Source organism: Columba livia, chromosome 1 (genome assembly GCF_036013475.1).
Source record: "Columba livia isolate bColLiv1 breed racing homer chromosome 1, bColLiv1.pat.W.v2, whole genome shotgun sequence".
Classification (NCBI taxonomy): domain Eukaryota; kingdom Metazoa; phylum Chordata; class Aves; order Columbiformes; family Columbidae; genus Columba; species Columba livia.
In genome coordinates, this window is record NC_088602.1 from 24,693,725 (window position 1) to 24,720,008 (window position 26,284).

The 26,284-nt window shown below is 39.5% G+C and overlaps 1 protein-coding gene and 1 long non-coding RNA gene across 2 annotated transcripts in view; one reads left to right on the forward strand and one right to left on the reverse strand.

Annotated features, from left to right (window-relative positions):
- The window catches only part of LOC135578456 (uncharacterized), a 50,188-nt gene that overhangs the window by 20,942 nt on the left and 2,962 nt on the right, over positions 1 to 26,284 (reverse strand). The gene's annotated exons all lie outside the window — the stretch shown is intronic.
- RXFP2 (relaxin family peptide receptor 2) lies at positions 83 to 25,634 on the forward strand. The gene is given in 25 exon segments (XM_065049559.1): positions 83 to 143; positions 203 to 299; positions 966 to 1,015; positions 2,672 to 2,744; positions 3,463 to 3,467; positions 3,756 to 3,856; positions 4,836 to 4,925; positions 6,449 to 6,519; positions 8,320 to 8,416; positions 8,881 to 9,016; positions 9,988 to 10,078; positions 10,773 to 10,845; positions 11,840 to 11,910; positions 13,177 to 13,260; positions 13,357 to 13,428; positions 18,648 to 18,678; positions 18,680 to 18,729; positions 20,472 to 20,489; positions 20,491 to 20,673; positions 21,363 to 21,367; positions 22,326 to 22,707; positions 23,724 to 23,789; positions 23,791 to 23,939; positions 25,386 to 25,543; positions 25,545 to 25,634. Coding segments are annotated over 25 exon segments (2,304 nt in total).

Here is a 26,284-nt window from a genome sequence, read left to right on the forward strand (position 1 = left end):
GCTGTCTCTTCTGAATTTCAGTGGTGGTAAGCCATTTGTAGCTGACATTCGAATGCAAGAGGCAGAATTAAAATGACATGCAATGCACTTTAAAGTGAAAAATGAAAATATTCTGTTGCATGCGGTAGTTGTAGATTTATCAGGCCTTTCTTATTTGAAGCATACTCTGCTATAGAGGAAATGTTTTCCCATATTTTCTGAGAATCCTGGCTGATGGAAGGCATTTCAGGTCATGTTGTCTGCTAAAAAGGTTATTTTCCACGTGGAATTCACACAACATGGCCGCCACAGCCATTTCATTGTGATGGTGGGACCTGGGGGTCCTGATGGACAGCAGGATGACCATGAGCCAGCACTGTGTCCTTGGGGCCAGGAAGACCGATGGCATCCTGGGGTGTTTCAGAAGCAGGGTGGTTAGTAGGTCGAGAGACGTTCTCCTTCTCCCCTATTCTGCCCTGGTGTGACCGCATCTGGAATATTGTGTCCAGTTCTGGGCCCCTCAGTTCAAGAAGAACAGGGAACTGCTGGAGAGAGTCCAGCGCAGGGCAACAAAGATGATTAAGGGAGTGGAGCATCTCCCTTATGAGGAAAGGCTGAGGGAGCTGAGTATCTTTAGCTTGGAGGAGACTGAGGGGTGACATCATTAATGTTTATGAATATGTAAAGAGTGAGTGTCACAAGGATGGAGCCAGGCTCTTCTTGGTGACAACCAACGGTAGGACAAGAGGTAATGGGTACAAACTGGAACACAAGAGGTTCCACTTAAATCTGAGAAGAAACTTCTTCTCAGTAAGGGTAACTTGAACAGGTTGCCCAGGAGGGTTGTGGTGTCTCCTTCTCTGGAGACATTCAAATCCCGCCTGGACACATTCCTGTGTAACCTCATCTAGGTGTTTCTGCTCCGGCAGGGGGATTGGACTAGATGATCTCTTGAGGTCCCTTCCAATCCCTAACATTCTGTGATTCTGTGATGGTGTAAATGACTGTGAGAATGGTGCAGAGGAAGAGAACGGTGGTGGGAACTATAACATCTGTTGGTACACAGAAATCAAATCTGGTTGTGGGATGTGCTCCTCCAGCTAATACACACTGAATAGCTGCCAAATGATCAACAAGCCTGACAAGTCTGGGGTTTTCAATGTAATTAGGTATTTTCTTTTTCTTCCATGAATGAGGGAATTACATCATGCTGGTCAGCAAAGAAAACTGACAAGGTGTCTAAAGATACGCCCTAGGCAGACTCCAGTGGTGAGTGTCCTGTAGAATCCCTATTGTATCATCCTCTGCTGTAGACAGTGGGCAACCACTGTGTATCTGTTGGGGGAATCCTCCTAAGTGCGTGCACAAACTCCTGCACATAACTAAGGGTACTTATGCTCAGTATGGCTTCCTACCAGTGGAAGTGAAGAATTGTCATTCCATTATGATTTCAAGTGCTGTAAGAATCTTAGGTATATACATGTGTCGATATACGTGTATAAACACATACACACTTGGTGGCGATCTCACTACCATTCCTCTGTCTTATTGATCTCCACACCCACTCTCAATCAAAAAAAAGCAATCAGGAAGTCAGATCAATGACACAAATCTCCTTTTTTGGCCAATAAATGGTCTGCATTTTGGAGCATGGGTCCCTCTACATCACATTTGACTACTTCTGTGATTCTGAAGCATGTTGGGTCAGAAGGTAACATGTCAACTCCATTGCCATCTCCTCTGTATCCTTCCTCCCTGCCTGCCTCCTATTGAAGTCCTTACATCTCTCTTACCTCCTTTTCTTCTTTCTAGGTATTTCAAATCATCCTCCTCTGTCTCTTTCCTTTTTCATTCCCATCATCCAGCAGCTATCATCTTTGGATGTGGTCATCTGTGTTTATGACTTTCCACATTCTGCTTTTCCTGTTTACTCTTCACCTACCTACCAGTGCCATTAGTAGCTCCAAACTGCACTCTGGTCAGAAATATAGATTGCCCAAAGACTGATTTTCTCCATATGTAACAGGGATTCCTACCTCCTGACAATCTATTTTTTAAAAGTCAAAGTTTTATAAATTTTAACCGATTTTCTCTCAAAACTCATAACTTGTGTAATTGCCTACACATTTACCTGGTCCACTAATGATCTGTTCTCATTGTTTTCCATGGTTTTGTCTGAAATTTGAGAACACCAATCATATTAATTTACTGAAATGGGTGTAAACTTTCCGGTTTTTACTGAGTCACTTTCTGACTTTCAGTCTTGTCCTAGTACATTTCCATTATCTTGTGTAGATTTTCACTGTAAATAATTTGTACCTCTTTATGCTAGATCATGTACTGCAGTACATGTGTCTCCACTACATTCATTGTTCTTCTTTCGTATTTAGTTCTTTTTATCAACACCTCTTCTAATCATATTTTGCATCAACACTAGATTTCTCTCTCTCTCTCTCCACCATGCTTGTAGTCTGATACACTTCTGATGTTCAATTTCCATGATATTTCTTAATTTGGGCTTATAATTGCTACTCATATTCAGCAGAAAATAAAAATAATCCATTTGAAGATTTACTTTTGCTTCCATCCCATATCAGAAAGCACATGTACCCCACAGTGAAACTGACATTAAAGTTCTGTTTTCATTAAAAGCTTTTAGACAATTTTAAGTACAGCTGACAAATGTTTATAGGAAATAATAGTGGATGGGCACATGTCTTTGATGTGGTTCATGGAAAGCCTAATTATCTGGATTTATTAGAAGAATATCAACTTAATCCTAATGCCCTTATTAGTATCCTCAAACTTTTTTACGCTTCCAAGGCTTTCACTGCATGCATATATTTACTGTAATTATGGAGATATCTGGAATTGTAGATGCACTTAGGGAACTGCTTTACTTTCACAGAGTTTTTCACGTTCATACCAGAGCAGAGCAGCATAATACAGTGTGGAAAGTACTTGTTAGTGCCAGGTTGAAGCTTTATAAAGTTGCAGGAAAATGGCAATTACATTTGTGGAAACTTTTAGAAAGTCAGTATTTGTTTTCATCCCTCTCAAGAGCAAAAGAAAAAAGAAAGGCTTCCCTATGGAACATTAAAAAAAAAAAATCAAAAATCTTGAAATGTTTTATGTCGTTCCCTTCTAAAATATTTCTTCCTGGCTACTGATGAAGAGTCACAAGCCCGAAAGCCTCAGTTCAGTCATAGTATTACAGGTCTGGGACAGCTCTTCAGATGGAGTGACAAGTTGGGGTACCCCAAAAGCCCTTCCCTTAAATCCCAGAAAGCAATGACAGTGTCTTGGCAAACAAGAGGCAAGTTTAGATATTATGTTCCCTCTGGTCTGCACTAAAATCTAAGCATCCAGTTTTTCACTGTAGTGTAGTGACTTAAAACCTGCATTCGCCAGTTGAAACTGTTCCATCAGCAGTTTCTCAAATGTTCTCATTTGTGTGTATATGTTTATATGTACATCAAGTACATGTCGTGTTTCAGTTACCATTATTGCAGCTTAGGGACAGTAGGTTATTAAACTTGATTTATGTTTTACTTATGTTTGCTTTAATTACATGTAAAGCACTGCAGTCCCAAATAGTGCAGCATCAGTATTTTATAGCCTTACTGATACATGAACGTTACTAAAGGTAATTTGGGAGTGTTACATCTAGATGTCCAATCCCTTTCCAAAGAGAGGCCTCAGAATGACACTCCATCTGATCAGATGAACTTGAGGGGTCATACCTAAGACATTCACCCAATAATTCCTTTTCCCAGGTCTCCACCAATACCCAGAAGGTTGCAGCTGCATGGAAGCAGAACTAGGATGTGCTGCTGTTAATTTAAAGTCTGTTCTTCTTGTTTCAAGTAATGTAATCATCCTATAAGTAGAATTCCCTTTCCTCTCCAGCATAAAGGTGTTTTTACAAAGAGATGTCTAAACACACTTTGCATAGTTCTATACTACCAAGTATGGGCCCTCTGCATTCAGAGACAGCAGAAAAGGTTGATCCACTATGGATAGTCAATAGGTGATTTGCTAGAATGTAGTAAATGCTGTGAGCATTTTGCTGCAAGGCTCCCCTCAGTGTGGAATTATCTGACAAATATACATGTCAACACTGCAAACCAGTCATCTAATACAGGTTGCATGAACTGCACACAGAACATGTTTATTTCTCTAAAGAGAGCTTGGGGTGTTACTTGAGACATACATTTTGCACTGTAATGTTTACAATTAGGTGAGCTGAATGCTATTTGGGTTCATCACTCCTATTGCTTAAAGCCTGTCAGCCCCAAGCCACTCAGCAAAGATTGTTGTTGTGCACCAGCACTGCTGCAATGAGCACCCACCAGATATTGCTGAAGTTACCAAAGCAGGGATTTCAGGACTATTGATTGGCTCTTAATGATGACTGACAGCTCCTTATTTCATTTTGCCAGCTCCAGTTCTATCACTTGTTCATATGAGAATTTTTTAAAGATCTATCTGGATCACAAAAAGAAAATGTTTAAAATAGGCCAGTCCTGAAACTCGGCAATGAAGTTTGCTGCCTTTCACCTATTTTGTTTAAGCAGTCAAATGCATTTACTTTCCAAACAGGCCAAAGGGAGGTCTGTCTTCTTCCAGTAAATTCCAGGAGGGCGCTCAAGCTTCAGCTCAGGATTTAAATCACAAGAAGCTGAGGTTACGTGGGCTTCAGAGGCAAAGTAATACAGCCAACATACTGCATTTAGAATGGAATGGAATGGAATGGGCCCAGAATCCTTTCCAGGCTGTGTCAGCTGCACCCAGATCTAAGGTCTGATTTTTGACAGTTGCAACACTGACCAGTTAAGACCTAATTTAAACATTAGTTACCAATTACTTTTAGGTCACTTACATACTACCAGATACACTTTCTTCCATATGAAGTTTTCAGCAAGTATAAAAAGTGAAGAAAATGTAAGTATCTTGACAGCTTATTAAATTATTACGAGTCCTGAAGTATATAGAATGCATAAAATCAATATACAGTCACCTGTGTGATCACTTTTTTGACAGTATTGCATGACATTTGCTTTTGAAATTCATGTATTGATCATTTTGGTCTTCCAGTGTAACCAGATGTGTACAGATACAGGCAGTTTTGTATGTCATTCACAGAAGTCCTGTCTTGCTCCCTGCCACAGAAAAATAAGTAAGAAGAAAAGAAGTGTTTCTAATAAGAATACTGTCGTTTGGTGATGAGACTGCACCTACTGTTTTAAAAGGTTAAATAAAGCATCTTTTTATTTTTCTCTCTTTTGTCTTTCTTTTTTTTGATGCTAAGCTACCATGGAAACCAATTGCACAATCATGCAAGTAGCTGTACACATGGCAAGTTCTCCTGTTTAGTCAATCCTCTCACAGACCACTGGTACAATTCTTTTATTTTTTTTTTTTTCAAAGATGGTGTCTTCCATGTTCTTCATACAGTATCTTTATATAGTATCTTTGTATAGTAGGATGGACTTTTTATTGGAATTTGAATTGGAGCGCTTTCAATACAGCTTCCTCCAAGTTCCTGTAGGAATCAGTCTCCACTGAGTTACGAAGAAGGAATATATTCGTATATATTACCTTGTCAGGCAGAATGACTTGCATCCTTTTAAAATATGGACATTAATAACAAAAAAAATCAATCAGCCCCATGCCTGGCATCTTCCTCAGCTAAACTTTTACAGGATTAAGACATATATACAAAGCTAGCAAGTATGAAGTCTATATCAGTGAATAGGGACAGCTCCAAGGGTAAGAATTCATATACCATGCTTAAGATAAATCCCCATGAGCCCCCTAAGTACACAGTATTTGAGCTTAGCTCTTGCTTCTGACTGGATGATGTATGCCTTTCATTTGATGGTTCCTAATGACAGCTCAAACTGCCTTCCATCCAAAAGAGACTGGCAAGAACAACAGTCATCTGGAAGGACTGTATCATTTGAAGAGTGGGCAGAGCGCTACATCCAATTTTATATAAACAAAATATACATGCCACTGAACCTCAGCTGAGTTACACCAGCAGGTGCAACGCACATTGGCATCGTGTGCCAAGAAGGATGACTAGTGATGGTTCACATTTAATGACATTCAAAATAATATACCTGTATCCCCGAACAGTATCAGCTTTTCTCCCCAGCCTCCCATGCTTTTTATTCTGTATCTTCTTCTTTATACCTTATGATCTTCTCTTCCAAATGCATAATCAAGAAATGGGACATGACATGCCCTGGAGACAGACACATAGAGAATAGCCTCAAAGATGCCATTAGAAAGTTCTGTTCTTGTGGAAAATAGTGAATCTGACTTCAGTGGTGTTAAACCAGGCATTAATTTAGTAGTGTGCTTAAAGTGACAGAAGGAAATAAATACCGGATTATGAAACATTTTCTTTACTAAGAAGTTAATGAATCATGATTATCCTGTCTTTCTTACTTTACTTGTACCATTTCTACAAAACAATTGCATTCAGAAAATAGCAAGGAAAGCATTGTTTGGGCTATGCAAACTTCAGAAAATGTGAGTACATCATTGTCCTATTTTGACTTTTTAAACAACTTATTGCCTCTTGAGTATCTGTGGCAGATTGCAACCCCCCTCCCTCCTTCAGTATGGCACATCTTCCTCTTCCTCTGCTACTTGAGGCTAACAGCTTCTTTTGTTTGGCCCAGAGCACCCTGGCTCCTGGGACATTAGGAGAAGGGAGTGCCAAGGCACACTGAGCCGCGCCCAGTGTGGGGGATGTTTGAAGGCTTCAGGGGCACCCACACTCAGTGTGGGGGGTGCAGAGAAGCTTCTACAATGCCTACAGTCAGATCCGATCAGATAACAAAAACGGGACTCTCATCGAGACTCCGCCCACTTTGCCGCGGGTCTCTTGGAGCACGAGCAAGATGCTGCCGCCAAGAGCCCCCCTGCCCGGGATGGGGAGTCCGCTTGCCTCGCCGCCACGGGTGTAAGTAAAACTTCTCGCAGGATTGCGAGTATATTTATACTTTTCGCGCACATTTGCACAAGTAAATTTATTCCTCGCACAATCGCGAGTGGCCGCCGAGAGCCCCTCGCACAATCGCGAGTGTATTTTCTTTCCGTGCACATTTGCACGTGTAAAATAACTCTCGCAGGACTGCGAGCGTATTATAAATTTACTCTCGCGGAATCGCGAGTGCACACTTTCCGTACTCACTACGAGTACGTGTATCTCTATAAAAATAACCCCACACCGTGTTTAGGCAAGTGTGTACTCCTCCGGGACTCGGGGACGGCTCCGGCATTGTTTTCAGTGAAGCCACGTGCATGCACACTGTGGACCGCCCCTCTCAATAATTTCCTCCACTGATATCCGAACCTGTATTTAAGTCACTTTTGGAGTGCTAAAACCCTGTTCCTCGCCGGTCTAATAAAAGTTGTTTTTGGACCTTGTTGTCCCTTAAATTGACCTGTGGGTTGCCTCTGTGACAGTATCACAGAGTAACCAGCCTTCTGCAGTCCAGAAAATGGCATCTAAACTTCACCCCTTCCAAGTCTCATCCAACCACTATTCTGCATATTCCAGTAACTCAAGAAAGATGTGAGCACCTCCAGAATTTTAATTCTTGCTGTGACTCTAATTGCATACCGGGGTAAAGACAAATTGTTGACCTTCTTTTTGTATCATTATCAGCCATTATAAACTTAATTTACTGTGTGTACCTGATGCTGCCTCATTAATTGATGTTCACAAATCATACTGACCAAATTTTTCAAATGTCAGTATTTGCAGCATGATTAGGTGGGCACCTCGGTATCCCTGTCACTTCCAACAGCCAAGACAAGCTCAGTGCCTTTGAAAATCAGGCTAATCTTCCTGGTTCCTTATCAAATTTGAATAACAAGATACAGATATCAATATCTGGATAGATTACTGTATATAAATGCAAAGCATTTTTACTATGTCTACCTTGGTGTAAAAGGTATACATATAAGACCCAGGCAAAAGTTGTCCATCGCACCATAGCAAAACAGATCCACGCTAGTGCTGGGCAAAAGCATTCATAAAAGCTCATTTTCAATGCTTTACCCAGCATAATTCCATCTATAAAATATTTTAAAAGTTTAAGTCAAATGTTACTGCCCCTGCAGGAGTAGCCTTTTATGAGACAGAAACATTAAAATACTTTCATTCAGCATTTTAAAATCAAATATTGTTTGTCACAGTTATTTATCTTTCTGGTTGTTCTCATCAACCGTCTGAAAGATTTCTGCTTCCTCCATTTAGAAGTAGTCTATCAGTTTTTAGACCATGTTATTTTAGTTCCTGTGTTATGTTTTTGTCAACAGATACCTTAGTCATAAACGTATCACTGCTTTGAAACCTGGGGTACTCAGAGATCTACACAAATTCAAATTGCTGCGTGTACCCATTTTCTCCCTGTCGGTATAAATACGATTCATGGCTGGCAGCGAGTGTGTTTATGGCATTGATCTAAAAAGAAAGGAACACGGCAGTAAAGCCATGTCTGCAAATGACATTCTGCAGAAAATATTTAGAATTACTACTGCAGCTTGCAACTCCCTATCACAAAGGTCATGTTCCAATTTCTGGAGATAATAACTAGGTCCAGTTATTTGGGATTTGCTCTCTGATTATTTGCTCATTTCAGCCATTTTTTCATTGTTTCTTTACCAGGATCGGTGATGTAGTAAATGATTATTTCTTTCCAAAATTCTACATTAAAACTCAACAGTGAAAATTTCACAGCAGCTATTTACTGGACTAAAGTCTTAGGTTTTTTTGGTTAGTATTGCTCTTGTACATTTTCATGTTGGTACTGTTCAATGTTCAAGTAGCTTTCCTGTCTATCTTTTTGGTTTTCCTCCAAGTTCTTTTCTTTCCTTAAGACTTTCAATATCTTCTTCATGAAGGAATCACGCTTGTTAACTCCCCATGTTTACTACATCTGGATCCAAATTTGGACCTGGATTTCTCACAGGTGTCTTCCATGCTGTGAATATCTTTACTATGTTCCTGTTAAAAGTAAAGCACATTCCTGAAGTTTTAAAACTGTTTAGAATTCTATCTCTTTTCTTAGAATGCCTACTGGGACTTCATGATCTAAACTGGAAATTCTGGGATACAACCAGCAGAAACTTAATCTCTCCTTTTAGAAAACTGAAACAGTATTTAGTTACTTGGACAATTTCCCATGCAGATATCACTGTGATGACTGTAACAGAAAATTCCATATACGACAGAGCTTACAATAAGCAGGAAGGAGATGTTAAGTCCTGTAAGCGTTTTCCGTCACTCTCAGCAAGTAAACCAGAACCAGAAAAGTATAATCTTGGTTTCCTAGAAAAGCTAGCTGCTAGTTTCAATGGCACTCATAGAAATAAATCATTTGGTTTTGCTAGGAGAAAAGTAAGTTTTTGCTGCTAGTCCTTTGGCTCAGGGCAAAGAAGATGAAGAATTTTGTGTCTTTAGTGATTCATTGATTCAGCTGTTTCAGCCAAGCTCAGGCAGGCAGCTGCTGGAATCAGAACTGGCTCTGCTGTCCTTCGGGCCAGGCTCCACGGAGTGAGCACTGAAGCAATGGATGAGGCAGGACATTAAATACTTTCCACCCTTACCAGCTCTCATGGGAAGGAGTTTGAGGAAGGTCATAGCATTGTGGAAAACCTACAGTAACTGTACTGAGAATTAAAATTATTTTATAAACACTTTTTTTCCTGACTTGTTCAATTTTGCTTATTTCTCAGTTCCCAATGAATCCATTGCCTATAAATACCTTAATAAGCTAGTATAAGAAATAACTGTTTGTGCTATGTTTTGCTCCTGGTAACTTTCAAAATCTTTTTTCTTATGTAGTTAGTGCAAAGCCAAAATTTATTTTAATTTTCAGAGTAATGTAACAATCTAATCTTGGATTCTTCTCTTAAAAGTTTACATTTGCAAATCTTTCTTACATTTTGTGTTATGAAGTATGATAAAACATCTTGTTTTCCAAGCATGTTTTAATTTACGAAGATCAATGATAAACAATTCACATAAGACTCTTCCCAAGAAGAGCTGTACTCAGATGCCCCTTATTAACTGGATGTAAGTAAATTATGCAAAACTTTCATTTGATAAATGAATGTCTCTTTTTCTGTGGAGATAAAAATTAATCATTTGTTTATTCTGCTAGACCAAGCCATTTTTAAACGTGTGACATTCTAACAAGTATAACCTTGCCAGAGTTGAACCTCACAGTGTTTCAAATGACTGTCTCAAAAATACCACAGCCCTCTGCCAACATAAATCTTCAGAGCTGCTTCTTGTTCTCATGACTCTCAGGAGTTTAGCAAAACTCCGTCTTTCACTTCAGTTTCCCAATTAAAACAAAATTGGCTATTGTGAATTTGTGTTTATCCTGAGTATAACTTAGGATATATAGATATGCATTACAATTAAATGTAAAATCTTCACCCAGTGGTCTCCATTTATTCTGGGGATACAAAGATTCCACTGATTACACATTAGCTTATTATTGCTGAAATGGCTGGTGAGCTGGGCCATAAATAGAGATGAAATCACAACAAATAAAAGCATATAATTTGCTTTGCTTGACATTTATATTCATATTCAAACTAGGTGATAAATCTGGGCTAATCTTGTAAGAAATAAATGAAGGAAGGTTAAAAAAGAAAAAAAAAAGAAAAAGAAAAAAAAAGACTAGCTTAGAGCTTAAACTCCCTCCTGCAAAACTATTACACAAGTCATGAATAGAAGCACTTTGCTTATTTTTATTCAGGGATTTTAAAGGCAATCATATTAAGGACTTAACTAGTACCACCTTCCTGGAATGTGATGCACTCACTGTATTGTAAGGAAAAGAAGTATGAAAATAAAGCAACAAAAGCCTTTTGAATATGTGTGAGTCACAATCCTCAACACAGGATTTGTCTCAATGTATAAAGCCTCATCAGGACAGTTGTGCTTTTGTCAAGGACATGTTCTTCACAATTAATTGAATTATTGTATGCACAGTCATATGGCACGTTTTGGCAATTGTCACAATCACTTGTTTCAACAAACAGAATAAGAAATAGGCATGCTGTATTATTTATGCCTTGTGATCAGATCATGAACACCAGGGTGCTTTTTGAATTACACTAAATCCTGTGACTTGAAATGTGATCACAAAGTAGAAACAACATAGTATGCCTGTATCTCAATCTGCAGACATTTTTTTCTTGTTGAATCCATTTCTCCTTCAGACTGCCTTTTCCTCTTGCAGGGAGCCTGAGCAAAAGATTTTGTTGCTACTGAAATTAAATATATTGGCATACGGTAATAACTCACATTTCTAACTTTTTTAGATTCAGCTATATCTGAAGGAAGATCATATTCATGAAGAAAAAATTCTACAGGTTTAGAAATATAAACTGTTCCATGCTGTTCTACATCTGGTGTCTTACCAGTGAGGAACAGGAACTACCTACAATGGGACTGTACACATTGCAGTGAGAGCAAAAGCAAAAAAAAAGCTAAATTTAAACATGTAAAGTGTTTCTGTATAGCAAATCCTGGAGTCTTTAATCAAATAAAATACCATATTGCTCTTTGACTTTGTAAATTGCTTTGTTTTAATTAAAACTAATGAACGTTTTACTTAACTAACTACTTAGTCTTGTGCAAGTTTCTTTTGCACTGACTACAACACACCTTGGTGTGGCTTAGAAAAATTAACCATGGTCCTCTGTAATTTCTAACACAACTAGAAAAATAAAAAGCCAAGTAGTCATACCAAAACATGACATTAGCTCTCCATTTTATGTTGGATCATTAAGTACTTAAATGCATACTTTACTCTACAATTTTCTTCATGGAAATCAAATTCGCTTGGTGCCTGTGAATACCTTTTCCACATTAAAAGTTTTGGGGGAATTGTGACCTTTCTAAAATCTACTTTGAAATTATAGAACGTGAACGATTAGAGGCCTGTAATCTGCGAGCGTACTGCACCTGTCCGGCCCAAGGCGGGGCAGGAGGCCAGGCAGAATCAAAGGCACAAAGACAGAAAACTACCCAGCAAGAGGCAGCTGCAGGGAATGCTTAGGGGAGCATTCCCCCTCCATCATGGGGAGGGGGAAACTTATTCTGAGGCTTTCTGGGTTTCACAACAGACATAGCTATGTGGGCCGAAACACAAGGTCTCCCTCTGCTCCAGTGACCACCATGCTCCCTCCCTGCTGGGACTACGAGTGCTCAGCTTCACCTGGGTCCTCTGTGGGTGCCTGTATTGCCTGTACAGCCTATAGAAAGATAGCTGGGGCAGGGTCTGTGTGCTTGGAGGTGAACCAGCCTCTCCCAGTAGCTGTCAGGGGAACCGAGGCACCTACTTGAAGATGTGAGATTGGCACTTCCCCCAGGGAGACGCACGTGTGCTTTAGGTTCATCTGCATATAAAGTAGTCACATTGCATCTGGGTTTTGGTTGCCTCATTATCTGGCATGACATGTTTAGGCACAAACATAAAGCAGCTGCAGAAGGTGTAGAAGTGACAAAAAGAAAGGGAAGCTTGAAGAAGGGGAGCTGTCAGTGACTGGAGTGACAAACAGGCTGCTACTGGCTGTAGCAACTGGCGAGTAGCAACTGATGTTCTTTGTTAAAGACACTGATCTGCTGACATGGTGAAAACTCATTCACTAATACTGATCTTCCATGTTGAATTCACTGTGGGACTCCAAAAATGTTTTTTTATTTGTTTTTCCATGTTCTACCTATATTGAATGGGAAAACTTCATACCTATGTAATTAGGCTTTGATTCATCTCACCTCTCAGCAATGATTAAATTCCTAAATTATAGAGAGACCCTCAGGCAACCAGGTTCCCAAATTAGATACCTCTGCTGAATTAGTTGTGATGAATCAGAGCTAAAATGATCCATGTTTAGCAATCACCAAATATCAGTGCCTGTACTGACTGGCTTCAAAGTGACTTATGGATAAAGTAAGAGCAAGGAAGTATTGGATGAGCTGAAGTAATGATAGGAGATAATTTTGCTGCTCTTAAAATTTTAAGTAAGAGAGCATGCCTCCTCACCTATAAAAAGGAGAAAATCTGAGCCTTAGAGTTCTTAAAGTTTGTGTTGAAAGGGATGGGTGGAATAGTAAGGATGACTCTGATTGCTTTTATTCCCTGTTTCTCCAAGGGATCTGTCCAGCAAGATGATTACAACATTACCACATTATATTTTTATAGATCTGAAGTATTTACTGGAAACAAGCTGCTGGGAGTTATAAATGAGAATTCCCAACTGAATTTAAAAATGTAATAATTTAGCTTATCTTTTTCCTGAAATAAAATAAGGAAAGGTTTATCCTTCTTTCAGCAATCTTTCTTTCAATCCACTTTCTCACCTCTCTGAGGATTGCTCTGCAAGTCTTCAGCAGCTTCATTCACTGTAAGTAAAAGCTGAAACAGTTCACTAACATAGTAAACTAAATAATACCCTTTATTTCCAGGAGAAATATCCATCAATTACAAAAGGCGGGTGAAGTATTGATTGTCATTCTATCAGATGCTGAATGTACTTCAAATTTCTATTCCTACAGGAGTGCTCAACATCCTAAGGAAGCAGGCAAAAATACAGGAACAACAGCCATACAGTTTGCTGAGTTCTACTGCTATTCAAAAATGGTAAGCCTAGGAGCAATCAAAACATGTAAATTAAGAACAAATTACGCAACAAGTACAGTTAGGGCACCTGGGTAGATAAGGACACAAAGAAATGGTAACAAATATTTTAAAATTTCTATTAACTCTCCTTTGAGGTGGTTCATAAAATATTTACTTCACAGGGCTGATGATTCAGCTACATTTTTTAAAATCAAATATCTTATGCAAAGCTCAAAGTCAGAAGTTTTCTTATTTCTTCTTTAATTTGCAAAGATTCATCCTCATCTAAAAGTGCACCTTCTAATTTCAATGTATTCAGAGTTGAAAAGCAAGACTATAATTTATTTTTTAAAATTCTCATTCTGTGCCATATGGCTTTTTCTTAAAAAGCTGTCCAAAAGAAGAACCAAACATTATTTTGAAATTCACGCTATTTTTCGTTAAGCGAAAGGAAAACATCCTGAATTAATCTGAATGATTAATTTGAACAGCTTTCCTGCAACTCATTGTTTGGTATTTTTCTCCTGTGCCACACAATGAAAAACATTGTGAGGAGGTCAACACACAGGGTAATATTCAGTTCCTTTTTGTAGACCCCTCCTAAGTGGCCAAGGGTAACCAGATAATCATTGTGTCTTAAGTCATTCCAGTAACAGCAAAGTTTGGGCAACGGGTCCAGTTGCCCACAGGTCAGACATTCAGTGCTATTTGACATCTATACAGCATTCCCACTCCAGAAAGTCTTTGGTCTCTCATGTGTCATGTGTCATGCCTGCCTTCTCACATGGATGTCTCAGATAGTACAGGACATGCCAAGTAATACTAGATGGGGTTATAGTCTGGAGAGCCATTCAGCAAAACAAAAGCTAGTCTAGGTTGAGATGAGCCTTTCTCCAGATCCCAGTGACTGTTTACCCTGCCTTATAAAATTGCTCACAGCTGTTGGAGGTGCCCTTGGGTATCTATCCCACCTGGTCATCACCTGCTACTCCAGAAGGCCACAGGTCTCTTGTGTCTTTTCAGCCAGCTCTACGTGGGCATCAAACAGGCATCTCCAGGGCACGCCACGTGGTTTTTGCCAATAACTGAGTCAATCATGCTGCAGCTGAGCCAAAATAACTTCCTTTTAGATTATATTTAAAGTGCATTTCAGCTCTTTGTTTCATTGTTATGCACAGAATTAAATGCAGCAAATATCAATATTCTAGTCCATAAGCCACCGCAGGGACAAGACAGTAATCATAAATTGGGAAATTGTTTTGAAATATGGATGGAGATGTGCTCTGCTGCTATATAAACCTTGACCAGCGAGGAAAAGTGTCATTGTTTCAATCTGAGAACACATTAACCATGGTATATATGGTACTGCCAATGTAATAGTACCACCTGCCTGCCTGTCAAAATGATTGTCTGATCTATGTTTCCAGCTCAGAACATGCAGTACAGGAACAAAGAATGTAAGACAGACATAATGTCACCCCGAACATCTAACTGGGCTAGAATTAACCAGAACAAAGTGATCTCAGCAATCATTTGTCTTTCCAGAAGCCTTCCTGACAAGATGACAGGCATTTTATTTCATGGGATAGACATCATATAATCCCCAAAAAAGTTTTTAAAGGTTAAAATCTTGTGGGAAAAAATGCCACTCGGCTTGGGCCTAGACAAGAGCCAAACCAAATCTCAGCCTAATCCTCAAATAAAATTTGAAATTCTTGTCAAAAATAATATCCCTTGCATCTTCCTAGAAGTGAAACAAAGAATACATCAGGTCCTATAACTGCAGTGACAAGAAGGATAATCTCACAAGGTCTCTTCTTGTGAGCTGGGAACAGCTGAGGCAGGAGCATCTACTGGGTTCTTTGGAAATACAGGAAGCCCAGATTAGGTGTCAAAGGCATGTCTGCCCTAGGACCAAAGCCCTGGAGATTACAACTTCGGATTTAATCTCTTCCTATAATTGACGTGAGCACTTTCATGGTCTTATTGATACAGCCATAGGAATAACACTGTTTGTGTTTGTCATAAGACCTGGCTGGATGCTACACACATGTTGTCATATCTGTCAAAAGTTCCCTGCAGTTCTGTTTCTGGTACTCTTCACAAACACAGAAGATGTTACTTGTCTATCGGGGCTTTCCAATTCAGGCTTTCCTTTCACATTTTACCAGATTGAGATATTCTTTATAAACTGTACTTGGATGCATTTTCTTATAGATCTGTTATATTTCTCCTTTTATCACAGTATTCCAAAGGGATACAACAACCCAAGTGCCTTTTTTTCTAAGCAGACCACCTGACTTTGTAATTTTGTTCTTTTTCTTTTTGGTTCAATTGCGATGTTTCCTTTTTCTAAAACATGATCAAAACATATCATCTGTACCCTGTCTTGCCATTGTTGTGAACCAGTTTCAGGTTATGCCAGCTGCATTGCACCATTGCATGGTTTTCATATTACTAGAGCATCACTGACAACATTTTAGTTCCTGTCACTCTTCTAATATTTCACACACCATTCCCTAAAATATCACCTGTGCAGATAATGTGTCAAATACCTTGCAATGCTATTGCCAAACAGGAGAAGTGGAAATTATACACTGCAGGCCACGTATTTCAACACCTGTACTGAGTGCCTACTGCGATGGACTCACTCAATATCACAGGTTTCTATTAGCATTTATGCCTCTGTTGGGCGGCTACAATTGGCTTTGATTACGCCAGGAATTTCTCATCCTGTTTAGATCACAGCTAATTGAATAAGCTATTTCCCTGGCTTCTTTTGTTTTTTCATTATAGCAAAATGTGCAAAATAATGAAGTTCTGTCACTGTTTCAGGCCTTACCGGGTTTGCTAATCCTCCAGCACATGCACTCCTGACACTGAATTTGTAGACTGAACGTTTATCAGGATGCTGCAGAATGAAGCTCTGCTTTCAGACACTTTGAGAAACGCTTACTGAATACATTCAGTACACAAAGTGTTCTTTCACAGCTCTGTCACCATTAGGATTTTTATCAAGTTGAACGCTTTTAAGGCTGTCTGTGCCAGTACTGCTTTTGTTTGCATGTGTGTAATTTTATACAAACCTTTTCCTTTTACTGTTATTTAATATCACATTTCCCTGCTCTATGGAGTGTATGTTGTGCCCAGCCAGCAAGTCCCATTGAATTACACCATGACACAGACATGGAAAGGGCTAAATTTCTCCACTTTTTTGTGTTCAGCATTCATTTTAATAGTTGTTGGCATTTCCTCAGGATCTGTTCAGCTCATTATATGCACCCATTGTTGTCCTGTTCTTGTTTGCATCACAGCAGAACGGAAGTCAAAACTTTATACAGCTTTCCTGCTTGCAGGTATCCCGGGTTGCCTGGTGCCTCTGCATCCTGTGCTTTACTCTTGGCACACGACATGAGCAAAGTGGGTTGCCCTGTGGCACACCATGCAAACATCTTTCAACGCTCTGCATCTCCCTCGCCTCACGTAAGGCAGACTACATCTGCTGCAAACGCACCACATCTGCCCTTGGCTATACCTGTCTCCTTTGCTTCTGTGCTCCTCAGCCAATCTTGGGGTGGGGGAGGGGAGGAAGGTACCTGCATGTTAATCATCCCTTAGGCTCATCACAGGCATGTCACAACTGGCTCTTTGGTCCCTAGGCTCCATTTATGCAAGTAAATATAACAGCCTGGCCTAACTAGAACACACAACAAAACAATGAGGCAGCATGGGTAGCTGCTTATGCCCATGTCTTAGCCCTCTTCATTTTCCCAATGCTGATATAACCCGAATGTTTTATGTGGTCTGGTTATTCAAAAAATTATTTTCTAATGCTAAGTTTTCTGTTATATTTTAGCCTATTTTTCTAAAGATTTATTCTCTGTGAGACTCCCTCTACAGTCAGCAGACAAAAAGAAACCTTGCAGAAGAGTCATTTGACCTAGCCATATCTGAGGGGATGCTTCTCTCCACTGATTCTAAAGGAAACTCAGCTTCAGCGAGGAGGTCTAATGTCAGATGAAACAAAACCCAACCCAGATGCCTGCATCTACAAATTTAATAGATAAATAAATAATCTTGGTGCTTTGGGTGGCTAACAGAGAGATGCCCAGGTCCTCACCTGCCAACAATTTGTTGGTAACTCTTCAGCAATTTGTACTTGTAGTTGTACTGGCCACTGCTGAATTGTTCACTGCTGCAGCTTCTGCTGCTGGACAGCTATTACAGTACCTATGGTTTGTGCAAACTCCAGAAACAGGACAAAAAACTCAGCTTCTGCAGCCTGGGATGCTATCGGTATGTTTGTCTGTCCTTCCAAAGACAGGTCTGTATTGTCTACAGCAGCTGCTTCCAGTAATTCAAACCCAAAAGATCTTCAGTGTCCTTGCTTTTCCTCAGCTAGTCCACCACTGCCTCCCTATACTTTGGATTTCTCATCAAAAGCTGCGGGTCAATGTTACCTTCAACAATGGAGGGGAATTCTCCTTTTCCCACGGTAAAGTTAAGAGAATTATATATTTTGCTTTCTTGCCTTATTTATTCCTCTCTTCTTCTGATTCTCATAGCAGAAGCTGTCTTTTAATAGCCTGTTCTGGGCTTACTAGTGCTTTCAGTTCTGTGACTCTTTTGTTATTCAGAAGGCACCCTGGCCAAGGTTTATAAAAATAAGATTTTAAACCACACTGCTGTGAGCAGCTGAGCACCCAGGGAAAAAGATAAACACCTGTGCAAGTCACTTCTTGTGTTTCCCTTGATGGATATTGCATTGGTTGTTGAATGGCATAACTACAAAAGGACATCAGGCTAACTACACATCCCCACAACACAATCTTCCAGTGAAAAGCTTGATGTGACTAACAGTCGTATAATCATTCCTATTGAATACAGTCAGAATTTTTCCATAACATAGTTTCTTTAAGACCAATGATTTCAGGAAAGGCTTGATTGGGTAAGTCAAAATTTGGTAACCTTATTTACAGATCATAGCATTTACATATTTTACAGAGATCTGGAAATGATTGAGACACCAAATATAAACAAATACAAACACAATAATGTTTCAACATATGAAGAGCCTTTCCTACATGTATGTATGCAAAATAAAAAAAAGGATAATTAGGGGGGAGAGGTGTCCATATAAAAATGTCCCAAACCATCCCAGGGTGTCGCTTTTCCATATTATTTCAGTTAGTAGCACAATTTCTGCAAAAATGGATTAAATCACAGAATCATAGAATCATTTTGGTTGGAAGAGACTCTCAAGATGTTTCACTATTTTAAACAGAGAAAGGAAACGTTCCTCATTTAGTTCCTTCATTTCTAGATCATATCACATAACTTCTTTTTTCTGCCCTTCACACTTCTTTTTCTGGCTGAAGGGGGATAAATAAAACTGTTTGTTTACTTGGGAGGTACTGCAGCCCCGAAATTGAGGGCTGAGTTAAGAAATGCAAAAGTGATTATGTTTTGGACACAAGTAAAAGCCATATATGTTCATAGACAAGATAGAATGTGCGCTGCTATATAGCTGTTTTATTTTGCTGCCCTAAAACATGCCTTTTCCCTTTGCAGTTTGTCACAGCTACCTGCCAGTAACACTAGATGCCTCTGAACCACAATCCCTGAGCTAAGGCAAAGGGCTGTAAGAGTGTCACACTTCCACACTTAATGCAAGCCACAATATATACTCATACGTCTTTTGCCTCTCTTCTTATTTAAAATGTCACACTTGATGAAATATCCTTGGGCTTATTTTTCTTTTCTGATCTTTGTCTTTCAGTCTAGAATCACTCCCAAATAGCTATGTTTTCTTCTTCCTTGCCATGAATATAAGCATCTTCTTCAACTGTGCGGTGATGATTCTGACTTTCTAAAGAGCTCATATTATTCTCTGTCCTCCACTCTTTACTGCTTCTCAAAAAATAAAGCTTAATTCAGCTACTGTCCACTTATCTAACAGCAGATAGTGGATATAATCAACAGGACCAAATCAACAGGCAAAATATGGGATATCATTGTTCATATATTTCACTTCTATAATTATATCACATTAGAATTTTACTTGTAGATCTAGCCTTCATGGTTTGATTTTTTTATATACCAGAGCATATTTTTAAATCTTGTAGAAGTCAATGGGATGTAAGGATGCATTTCAAAAGAACCCTGCTCTATCAGGCTTTACTGTATCAGAGCCTTCATGTCCTGTGCCATGAGCCTTCTTTATGAGAGCACTGCCACTGAAGCAGAGAACTATTTATTTGAATAATTGTCAAGGAATTGAAACATTTAAGAAGTGATAATGTTCATTACTAAATTTAAGTCATTCCAGACATTCCGCAGTCTGTTAAGGAAGGCAAAATCTTTCTGCCAAGGACAGTAAAAGATCTGCTTCTGAAGCACTTTAGCATGAAGAACACCCACCTGCACTGACAACAAACTAAGAGTAGCAAAGCAAAGTCCTTGAAAGGTTTGTATAATAAAAACAAAAAATAGATGAGCTCTAACCATTCCTTTCGAGTCATACACAAACAAAGGGCAATGCCCCAATTGCATATTACAGCGACCTAAAGGACATCACAGGTGGTTGTGGCCACCAGCACTGGTATTGTTCCTGGAGACCAAAAGGATATAAGCTGCTACCAACCTCCTAAGTAAATCCTCCCTTGATTTAACACCTCTCACAGCATGCCCCTTATAAGCATTAGGGATTATTTTATTAAAATTTCTTCTCTTCCAGCTCCTTGCATCTAGCTGCATAACTAGTACATAACAGTGATATTGGCTTGTATTTAATGAGCAGTATTACACGTTCCGTTTCTTTACTTTCAGCTACTTCAACAAGTTTCACTTGTCGCTTCTATGCACTCCACCTGCTAATATACACACCATTAGTAGACGGGATTTCATCATTTGATGAAATTTGATCTCTCTGGGTCATAGCTTGTGTTACATTTGGAGGTCTTCCTGTCATCAGAATGAGATCATTTATCAAAGTAGAAAAGAAGACACATGCTACATCTACCAACATCTTGTTAGTATGTTTTAAAGGTATTCATTATACAATTAGTTTATTAGTACATTAATAAAATTAATATATTAATATATAATACTATAATATACTACATTGTGACATTATACTAGATATAATACATAACATTATGGATGTTACAAAAATTTCAGTTTGCATTCTAGACATAAATGTAAGCGACTATCTTAGTAACAAAATATTTTAAAACATTATTCGTTACCTATTTTTGTACTATTTTCTGATACTCCAAGAAAGTGAATGTTAAGAAATAACTAGGTTCCTTCCACTTCTTGACTTTAAGTAGTCAAAGTGCATACAAAGAACCCATGACGCTTAAACATTTTATTTTATTAATTACTACTATTAATTCTGCATTAAATATTACAGATAAGCTATCTAGTGTGAATTTATTCTATAATGTGTCAAATCATCATCATCTGAATTGGTCAGGCAGTTGGAATAGACTTTTGTTGTAGGTCCCTTCCAAATGAACTCTTATATTCTCTATTCTATTCTATTCTATTCTATCCTAGCTCCTCTTTTGGCACATGATCTAATAAACACTTCTGTTATTTTTGAATTTTATATTTCAAAATGTGGATACTTCCAAATGATGTCACCATATCCTGTCCAGCAGTTGTTCCCATATTAAGAATCCCTGAGTCAATAGAAATGTGGAACAAACTTCAGAGTTGCTGTGGCCAAATCCTACTTCCTTGCAAGCTTATGGTGCAATAGTGTGACACTGTTTTCTGGTGATTAACCCTTTAAAAACATATGAGACCGATTATTACTTCCCTTCTTTCTGTTCACGTTAGCCAAGCTTACAGACTCTGCTTTGACTGTAGGTTAACTTCACACAGGAAAGATTTTATCTTGTATGACTTCAGACGCCTACAGAGCAGATGTCTGTGAACTAGTCATTTGTGTTCTCTTTATAGCCAATGAATTGTGCAATTTACCTTATCTAAAAAATGACATCCAAAGTAAGCCTAATGAATCATGTCCCAAAAGCATCTGTTGACTTCATTGACTGCACAGACAGACAAGTCATGACTGGATCAGATCTTAAGCTTTGTAAATGGATGGAGTCAGGTAAAATGAATTTACCTTGTTAATAATATATATTGTGGATGAGTAAAATTAGAAGAGGTGAATTCCAGGCAAGATACCAGAGATCTTCTGTGCAGTTACATATGCTGCCATAGACCTGACAGGTCTCACACACTCTGCCTGAGATTCCTTCAGCTTGCTCCTGGTGGAACCCCATCTCTGCAGCACCTGTACCCCGAGCAGTGCCCAGACACGGCTGCAGCCTCTCCAGGGCTGGCTGCCCCCGTGCCATTGCAGTGAGCCAATATTCTGCAAAAGCCACCGTGCTGGCCACAGCCAGGGAGCGTGGCCCCGCATCACTGCACGCTCATGGGAGCCCTCTTCGGAAACACTTCTACTCTCAAATCCTGACACCCACTTCTGCTCTTTTGTTTGTGACCAGGGGGCTCACAGCCCTACAGCATATGAATTCTGATGCCGCAAACACAGGGCTAAATTATTTTTGAATGCCAGTTAGGGTTTGGCTAGACTTTTAAGTGTACTATATGTAAAGCATTCCATTGCTACTTTTCAGTAAACTGTAAAGTCTATTTCTTAAATAGGTGCTGTTTGTCGAACGGGCATGTATTTGTTCTTCATTGGAGTTTTTCATGTTAAATATTGTGGACAGTCTAAAAAACATGCCGTGTTGTGGATGGGAAGTTTACCATGCCATATCATGGGGTTCATCACCATGCTATCTACAGATGTGTCAGTCCTGTTGCTGACTTATCTGACCTTGGAAAAATATCTAGTGACTGTATCTCTCTTCAGTAATATCCGTCCTGGAAAGCAGCAGATAGTAGTGATTCTTACTTCGCACGTGGTCACAGCCTCATTCAGGCATCCATCTGCTCCACCGTGGGGTCCCCCGTGGGCTGCAGGTGGATCTCTGCTCCACCATGGGCCCCCATGGGCTGCAAGGGGACAGCCAGATGTACCATGGTCTGCACCATGGGCTGCAGGGGAGTCTCTGCTCTGGCTCCTGGAGAACCTCTTCCCCCTCCTTCTTCACCCCCTCCTCCTCTTCTTAACTGACCTGCGTGTCTCCAGAGCTGTTTCTCCCATATTCTCACTCTTCTGACTGTTGCTGATGCCGTGCAGTTGTGGGGTTTTTTTTCCTTCTTAAATATGTTACCCCAGAGGCACTACCGCTGCCACTGATGGGCTCAGCCCTGCCCAGTGGTGGGCCTGTCTTGGACTCAGCTAATTTTGGCTCTATTGGACAAGGGGGAAGCTTCTAGCAGGTTCTCACAGAAGCCACCCCTGTAGCTCCTCTGCTACCAAAACCGTGCCATGCAAACCCAATACACAGGTGATGGAATCTTAACATAAATGGCTCCCTCAATGGCTCTCAGCTACTTACGGGAGTGCTCCAGTCCATGGAGCATCTGATGAACTGCGCAAAGCCTTGCTCTGCAACACAGCACTGGGCAACTAAAACCCAAGTTGCACAGCTTGCTCTGCACATGTTCTTCCATCAGTAATTTGGGGTGGATATTTATACAGAATTGATGAAGCCGGTCTTAAATGAACATACGCCTCAGATTGGTTTGTCACTTTTCTGGGGAATATGTTGTTCTTTCTGTACGATGCGAGAGTCCTGCAGTTGGTTTCTGCTTCAGATTTACTGCAGCATTTCTAGTCAGGAGACCAGGTCTCTGTGGCATCAGGAGCCCACCCATACTGTGCATAAACTATGTTTCTATAGTAACTCTCTACAACTTATTCGTATCTCGCTGTGTAACAGATGGGAACACGTGATATGTGAGCAGGCTGTGTGACACTAGACAATATTCAGGAGCTGTTTCTAACATAAAATTGGTATCTATGCTCTACAGTTACATTAATGTAAAAATCATAACAAAATAATGGAAGAGAATGAAACAGAGAAGTGGTCAGCTGAAAGGGAAGAAAGACCATCCCAGTGCCATTTGTTTCAAGCCTTGTTTCTCTGCAAGTGTCAGCCTGCTAGCCTCCATCATCACCGTATTTTCATAAGTTAGCATGTTTTGTTCCATTCAAAAGCTGCCTTCAGGCATCAGAGGTAAGGAGTCACATATGCAAGGATGTCACTGTTGCAAATTGACTTTTTTTAATAGTATTCACTGATGTCATCTGCTGGATTCCTGTCTTTGTCATTGAAATCCATTCCTTATTCCAGGTGGAAATTGCAAGTAATGCTGTGTGAGTGTGATTTCTTTTCCTGAAGATTCAATTTAACCAAACCAATTCTGCCAGAGGAATTCTAGTTAACCATCGGTGAAGAATAAGTATTGCCAAAAATATTTGATTTTTTTCCACATTCAGAAATCGAGCTTTAAAGCACATACACACAATCTTCAGTCCATGTATGTAGCTGAGAAACAGAACAGGCTGTCCAGTGAAGAGGTTCTCCTCTGATACAGGTGCAAAATCCCATAGTAATATGTGTAAGTCCATTAGTTTGATCATCAGGAAAACACAACTACAACAGGAGAGTCTTTAAGCAACCCAGACACATTTGTAAGTGCAGGCGAGGATTTGCAGGGGGTGCTGAGGAGGCAGCGGGACCCCTCGCTCTCCCTGCCTGCCCATGGAGGAGCCGCACATACCATCTCACAGCTCCCCACCACTGCACTGCTCCTGTGCAGCCCTGCTAACTCTGCAGCAGATAATGCTGCAATAAAGGCGTCCTGCTTTCCCGTCATAATTCTAGAAAATTGATGCGTGTTTGTCGAAAATGGGGTAAATAATTCCCTATAATATGAAAGACATTACAGAAGTGTAGTAAATTGTCAGTGTTTGTATCATAAAACCTGTTCAGCCTCATTGGTAGCACTGAATCCCATTTGCATAACCAGGAGAAAAGTGATTACCTGCAGGTTGTTAAAAATAAAACATGGTCATCAAGGGGGTGTTCAGAAGACGTATGACTGTGACTGGCATGGGATTCATGATGGTGAGGCCCTATCCACAGCTCAGCTCATGGTCCTCTGAGCAAGTCACTTCACCCCTCTGTACTCCAGGTTCTCCTTTGTAAATCAAGAATAGCAATAACTTTTGTAATGCATTTTGAAACCTACTGATGAAAATTGCCATGCAAAAAACAGGTATGGGACTTACATTAAATGCTATCCTAAAGAGAGGTGGCCTTCAGCCCATATTTATTAAATTCCAGCAGATAGAAAGACATTCTCTAGTGAAAAGTTCTTATATTTTCCCCTTCTCATGAAAACTCATGGTGAACTCAATAACAACCACAATGAGCAACGTCGAATTCAAAACCCTTCCTTGTAAAAATAATACTATGGCAGCATTCTGAAAAAAAAAAAAAAGAAAAAAAGAAAAAAAGATGATATAGAGATAGAGATAGAGATAGAGATAGATATAGATATAGATATAGATATAGATATAGATATAGATATAGATATAGATATAGATATAGATATAGATATAGATATAGATATAGATATAGATATAGATATAGATATAGATATAGATATAGATATAGATATAGATATAGATATAGATATAGATATGAAGTAACATAAAGTAAAATAAAGGACATAGAGTAAAAATGACATAAAGATGTTTGCTTCTTTAGCATTCCTACAGCAGAGCATACAAGTGCCTTTTCCTAGGCACTGTCCCTTCTTAGAGAGAGATATTTGTTTTACCAATACATATTGCCTTGAACCCCATTCTTTATACTTTCAAACCTAATTTCTTTAAGGAGAAGTTGAAGCAGTCACTGGGCAGTCATTGAAGGGGGGCAGGCTTCAAAAATAATGAAAAAAAACCTGGCCACTTCAGTCATGCGGACAGACAATTCCCTTACCTGTAGCTCTTCATTTATGCTTGGATTTAAAAAACTAGCTAAAACAAAATAAAATTAAACAAAACAAAACCAAAACCAAAAGCCCAACAACTCCTGAGGACAGTAGTAACTTTTATTTACCAATCTACAAGTGGTTGTTTCTCAGCAAGACAATGGAAACAGGACCTAACTGCCTTACAGCTGTATTAATCCCTTTGAGACTCATACCTACGTTCTTTTTGGCCATTACCATCTCTGTATTCATCCTCCTGGAAAACAAAATCACAACTGCTGCATTCATCAGGGGAGATTTGTATTGCAGATTGAAACACAGGCAGAGTTTGTACTGGGGGAAAGATGGCAATAGTTTTCCACTATTCATCCCTCTTCCCCAGAGAGTCACTGTATCTGTACTTCCTAGCTATAGTCTTTGTATGATATATCAGTTCAATGCAAAGGACCTTTCTAGAACATTTGTCTCATTTGGTCTGTACCACCAATTTCAGCTTCTCCCAGTGTTGGAAGTTCTTGGTGGGAGATGGCCAGAACATTCTATGCAATGTGTAAATCTATATTAGTCTTGTAAGATTTGAGTAATATGTGAGCTTTGCAGAGTGGTGAATGTCTCTTTGTGCACACAACATTACTACTCAGAACTGCAAGACCCAAGCAGTGTTATTACAATATTTTTAAGGTACTAAAAGTCAAATGAAACTTCCTGTG